General features: G+C 39.3%; 1 protein-coding gene across 1 annotated transcript; it reads left to right on the plus strand.

The window, feature by feature from the left end:
• Positions 1 to 276: 276 nt before the first annotated feature.
• CUNH13orf42 (chromosome unknown C13orf42 homolog) lies at positions 277 to 5,129 on the plus strand. The gene is made up of 3 exons (XM_051781126.1): positions 277 to 690; positions 3,923 to 4,070; positions 4,888 to 5,129. The coding sequence occupies exons 1-3, from the start codon at positions 277 to 279 to the stop codon at positions 5,127 to 5,129; spliced, it is 804 nt and encodes a 267-aa protein (XP_051637086.1).
• The last annotated feature ends 828 nt before the right edge of the window (positions 5,130 to 5,957 follow it).

Genomic DNA, 5,957 nt, shown 5'->3' on the forward strand with positions numbered 1-5,957 from the left:
CCTCAACCACATTTTAAACCGAGGAAAGAACAAAGCTCTTTCACTGATACAAACGGAATAAAAAAAGAATTTCTGCATTTCTATCATGCTCTTCACAATGTATTAGACTGAAAGCATTTGGTGCAGCCATAGGCTTGTTTTTTCTCCTCACTTCAGTAAGTGGTAATTTTTTTTTTAATCTACTGAGGGCAAAATTAACAGCTGCTGATTACCAAATCTAGTGTTAAATTAAGGAACTGAAAGAGAAAGGGTATAAAGAGAAGGAAGTGACACACTATGTTCAAAAAGATCCATTCTATCTTTCACCCCAACTTTCACAGAAGAAATGTGGCAGATAACATCCCTTACTGTGATGGCACAGGTTCTGCAGTGAGACTGATCCGCAGCACTTCTATGTATGTCCTTGGAGGCGAGCAGGAAAAAGTTAGTGAACCACTAAAGAAATGCAGAAGTACAACCAGCATTGACTCTTGTTTTCAGCCAAAAGAGGAAGACAGAGACTGGATGTACTCTAAGACTCAGGACTGCTTGAAGTACCTACAGGATTTGTTAGCCTTGAGGAAAAAATATCTTGACAACATCAATAACTTGAAATCCATGCATATGGCTGCAGCTTCTCCAATGTCTACAAAATCATCCAAAACTGGAAAGAAGTCATTTATTCCACTTCCTTCCAAAGAGTCTTCTAAGGTAATTTCCAAGAACTTTTACCATGTCCTTGGTCTTAAGCCACAAAATCATTGAAGCTGTATGACCTATGTTGATTTTCTGCTTTACTGGTTTTAGCCATCGTTTTTTCACTTTTGCATTTGAAATGTTGCCACATACCTTAAGATTCTTTCTGAGTAGTGTGAGACTAAGAAAGAAAATTGGTCATGGAAAGAAATGTATATGTCTATGTTTGGGAGGAGGGAGGGTAAGGGTTGGGGGAATGAAAATAGGAAAAGGAAAGGGTTATGAGAGTATGGAAAGTATCTGAAAGCATGATGAAACATGCTTATGAAAAAGCAAGCTCTGACAGACTACTTAAGTGCATCAGAGTTCTCTACTATGATTATTTATAGCTGATAATGACTGACAAGTGCAGTAAGCCCTGGATTTCCTGGCAGTCTTTTTATTGACATAAAATTACTTGCACAAAATAATTGTAAATTCATGGAAACATATACAATTCTTTTTTCTGATTGGTCAGTTAGCTGGTTAGTGCTACATTTAGCATCAGTGCAAACTCTACTGGTAGGCTGTAAGGCATGAGGAATTCCTAAGTGCTCCTTTCTCTGTTCATTAATAAGCTAGTGAGTGTAATTCTTCACCCTTTACTGTAATGACACCATAAAAATAAAACTGTAATATCATCTTTGGTGCAGATTATCTACATGTATCCTAGAAAGAAAAGCTTCCTCCTGGTTGCATTTTATAGGTTGTATGTCACTAGATAGTTCACTGGTTATTTTGACTTAAGACTTGATTCAGCAAGGACAAAGCAAAGGACTGCAGCAGATGTTAGGTAACATGACCACAAAAAAGACTTTGACAGCACACTTACAGGTTACCCAGTCCAGTCTTTAAACTGGATAATAATGGAGATGGTGGAAAGAAGGATGTATGTCTAACTTAATGATTGGGCCAGGTTGACTTTAACAAAATGTTACTACCATATTTATATGTTCTGTCACAGCAGAATGTCAGAATGGCTGAAGCTATTTTTTAAGCTATTGCAGGCATTACTTAACAAAAGGACAATGCTCACGAGTTTAGGACTAGGTAGTAAATTTTGTAATTTTATGTTTTGTTCTACTACCCATTTGGTCACCCTTGGTTTTGTTAGGTTTTATATAATCTTTTTAATACTCTGAATGGTGACTCTCAGAAGCTAGAAATAATAATAGGAAACAAAACTCAGTTCACTGGGCTGGAGAAGATAGTTTTTATAAAGAAGTTGTAATTTCAGGCCAGGGAAACATCCATAGAGAATGACTGAAAGCTAGGAGAGTGGCCTGGTGGTGCCAGGTGCCAGGAGACAAATCTCAACACTATAGATACAGTCTGTGAACTGACTTTGTGCACTGTCAGTGGCGCAGGGGAGATTTACAGCATGCCAGTTCCCTGAAGAGCTGAGCAGTGATGTAGCAGACTAGTACATGACCAACCCTGGACTTAAATCAGGGACCAGGAGGCTGGGAGTTAGATTCTGCACAACTAAACTTCAAGTAGATTTATGAATTTCTGAGGTTTGCTGCTGAAAATGCCGCTTAAGAAAAATGCCAAAAGCTTAACTTGATTTTGGCAAACAAGTGCATCTCCCACAGTCTGAAGCTAAGACTGATGTCACCTGACTGTAGCCAGCTAGCCCTTATGTATGAACAGTCCTGGTACTGACATGATAACTCCATGAATTGTCCCCTTGGAAACAGACAGGGACATCAGCAGGATATGCCATTCATATGAGTCATTCTTGCCAACACAAATGGCAGGGTCATATTCAAGAAGACTTCTAAAAGATCTGGAATATTCTGGTTTCTAACTACAAATTTTATGTTCACAGATTGCAAGGTTTGTCTTATGACCAGGCTTGAATGGTTTTGTCCCAAATTACCTGTTTGTGTTAAATTACCTATCACTGGAAATTCACTTGTTTCTCTAACCTGCTACATGATTTATGGGAAGGTAATTTGTTCAGACAACCCTGTCCTCATGGGAAGTTTAGTTCAAAGATCCCTGTGACCTAGACCACAAGGCTGACCATAGATTCAAAATGTGCCACTTGGGTCTAGTGGGAGAAAAGAATAGAGAGATGGGTCAGATGCTGGAAGTACATAGACATTTCTTTAAAATGTCATTTAACCAATGAGGGCTTAGTCATAATAGCAGTCACTATTTTCAGTAGATGTGTGGTAACAGCTATCTTTTAGCACTTCAGAGGATGTCAATCAACCCATAATGTCAGGGGGGGAATCAGTTCATCTCTCTGCCTCCACAGAATAGGGAACAAGCTGGTTCTTCAGAGATGTGACATATATGTATCCCTTACTTGCATGTTTGAAACCCAATGTAGCAATTTCCTGACCTGGTATTGCAGCCTGACAATACACCTGACTTGGAATGGCAAGGAAAATATATGTCCTTTTGTTAGGTAGAGCCTGGGAGGAATTTTTCATCCCATATGGATCTTCAGAATTGCTAGCCAAGGTTTTATGACTGCTTCAGCATTTACAGACTACATTTGCTTTTTTATCGAGACAGGCTCCTACTTTTAAACTCTGTGGCTTTCCTGTGGGAATTATCACAGTGTTGAATGACTCATATTTTAGCGCACACCACCCTTTTCCATTTCAAAAAGACTTTAGCAATTTAAATCTGGATTCACTTTACCTAACCTAGGTATTTTAATAAGATGCTTAAATTAGTAACCAAGTTACCCTACAATTCCTTGTCAGCTAAGAGAAAGAGCTGCCTGCAGAGGAGGGTTCAGCCTACTTAAGGCCTGACTCATCTTCTGAAGGTACTGGAGCACTGCATTAATTACAGAAGGAACCCTGCATGACTACATTTCTAATGTGTGTCTCATTAGGTGCTTAGTGCTAGGCAGAATAAATTTGGCCACAAAGCCCAGCTTTCACTTAGTCACCTAATTAATGGCCTGATACGTGGATTCTGAGGGATTTTATAACACAGGGCTAGCAGTGCTCAAGTGGAAGATGTTTGGTGCTGAGCATGTAATAAGATGGATGTTTGTTAGACAGCTGTCCTGCTTTCTTTGATGGCTGCAAACTGTGGAGTAGTCTGGACCTGTGTTTCTTTACTGACAGTCTGGAGTACGGAATGAAATACAATACTTGCATCTTCCTTATACAGTTTGCTCATTAAAAAGTCATTGTGCCCAACCCGTGGCTAACTTTTTTCCCATTTATCTGATCAACAGGCATCCGTGGAGAGAAAAGGTCCACAGCCCAGTTCAGATGTAAGAGAAGCAATAGCTTTCTTTGACTCAGTCATTGCAGACCTGGATTCAGAGAGATGGCTGAGAGTTCCTGATGCAGATTTGCCAAATGTGGATGTTGATTTTGATGGTGCGTTATAAACCAGCCAAAAATTATGGGTTTTGGTGTGCAGAGGGTAGAGGGAAGAGTGGCATTGTGCAATCTTGTTTGTTTATTTAATGGACACAATTGTCCTCCAGGTTTCTTCCCAAATGTAGGACCACTGCATGCAGTATGTGAAACTGCAGTAATACATTACTTGTTCCTTGTTGAACGGGTGCAACTACTTTATGTGCAGTCATTACATGAGCAAATGTAGTATGTGTAGTACTGGAATAGTGTTTGCCTTCTGCTCAGGGCTGAATTCCACCCATGCATCTCTACCCCAAGCTGTCTTTGAAGGAGAACTATAAAAAGTATATTTTTTCTTCGTCTGTTTTTCTTTTTTCTCACTGAGAAATGGCTGGGTGTTTTCTTTCCAACAATCAAAATGGAAGTAATTTAGAGATTAGGCTAAATAACTGTGTATTTCCAACAGAATGGATAGGATTGCCCAAATAAATGAAGATGTGCCCATCTGAGGTCATCATCTATCCTATATAATCAGCGGAGAGAAATAGATATTTCTCATCTTTGTTTCAGGCTAAGGGGAGTATCTGACACAGGTTAGCTTAGCTGTGCACTAGGTGTGTGTATGAAGGGAATAGCTCTCACATACATCTTTATACTGCAGGCAGCAAAATACTAGATAGGATGAATCTCATCTCAAGAGATATCCTGCAGTGAAACAAAGTTGGTTTCTTTTCATTACCTCCAGGAAAGACCCAGAAAGCCCCCTACTTTCTCACCGTGCATATAAAAATTTCACTGTTAAACTGTTAATGCCGAATTATCTTCTGTCTTTCAGTTGCTACCAGTACAAGTGAACACAGTTTGCATTCAAATTGGATCCTTCGTGCTCCCCGGAGATACTCACAAGATACTGCCCAAAATGCAAAGGCTACAAACCAATCTCAGAGAAACAGCCAGCGGAGAACCACTGGCTCTAGGAAGAGGTTGGAAAGACATCCCATGTACTTGCCCAAAGCTGTGGAAGGGGCATATAGCACTTTAAAATTTAAACCTAAAACATGTAAGAAGGAATGTTGAAAGAATATTCCCTCTTCACTTGAAAAGAGAATATATGAAATAGGGCATGTAATACTTGCCTTTTTTTTCCCCTACTGATCCATCTCTTACACTGTAGAAATGATGTGTGCAGTCACTGAAGATTCTTTGTGTGGAACATATTTTAAGCCATGGCTATTCTGACTTTGGACACATATGAGGGTTTAACTTACCAAGTTCATTGTGCCTAACAATACTGCTTTGTCACTCAGCTTGGGGGGAACCCCAACCTGACAAGACTTTTTTTTAGTGCTGTTATTGAAAGCAATGATTCAGATTGCCTGGTGCAGTAAGTTTTCTTCTAACTTCAGTACTGTAAAGAACTTCAAAGAATTCTATGAATATGTTGGAACTTTTGCACCAGTGTTTCCAACTTCAGAGCAATGAAGCAGAATTTTCTCCTTCTGTTACTTGTGAAAATTTGTATGTGCCATTACTGACTCTGTGATCTGAGAATATAAAGCAGCACTGAGATACAATCAGACTGTGGTACAAGCAGAAAGGAGCTGCAGTGAAGTAATGAGAATTAGAAACTTGTGTTTGGGGGAATTGCTCCAGTGTGTTTTGTAAAAATAAGCTATACTGTACTCTATTTGCTACTGGAGATGGTTCTGTTCTTGGATACATCAAGGGATTCACTGCCTCCAAAATATATACAACTTTTTTCATATGGTTACACCATGCTAATTTTCATCTATTTTAACACCCAACTGCTGAATCTAGACATCCCAGTGTACACTAGAAAAGCTTAATGTCTTGGAGAAAAACATTTTGTGAATAAATTGAAGTGAAGGTTTTTCTCAAGGGCAG

Source organism: Manacus candei, unplaced genomic scaffold (assembly GCF_025592945.1).
Source record: "Manacus candei isolate 608988 ecotype Guabito, Panama unplaced genomic scaffold, ASM2559294v1 h1tg000014l, whole genome shotgun sequence".
Classification (NCBI taxonomy): Eukaryota; Metazoa; Chordata; class Aves; order Passeriformes; family Pipridae; genus Manacus; species Manacus candei.

Bases quoted from the DNA above. Each gene is read 5' to 3' on its own strand.
- CUNH13orf42 (XM_051781126.1), top strand. From the start codon at position 277: ATGTTCAAAAAGATCCATTCTATCTTTCACCCCAACTTTCACAGAAGA. The intron at 691-3,922 runs GTAATTTCCAAG...TCTGATCAACAG, and splicing joins CTTCCAAAGAGTCTTCTAAG to GCATCCGTGGAGAGAAAAGG. The intron at 4,071-4,887 runs GTGCGTTATAAA...TCTGTCTTTCAG, and splicing joins TGTGGATGTTGATTTTGATG to TTGCTACCAGTACAAGTGAA.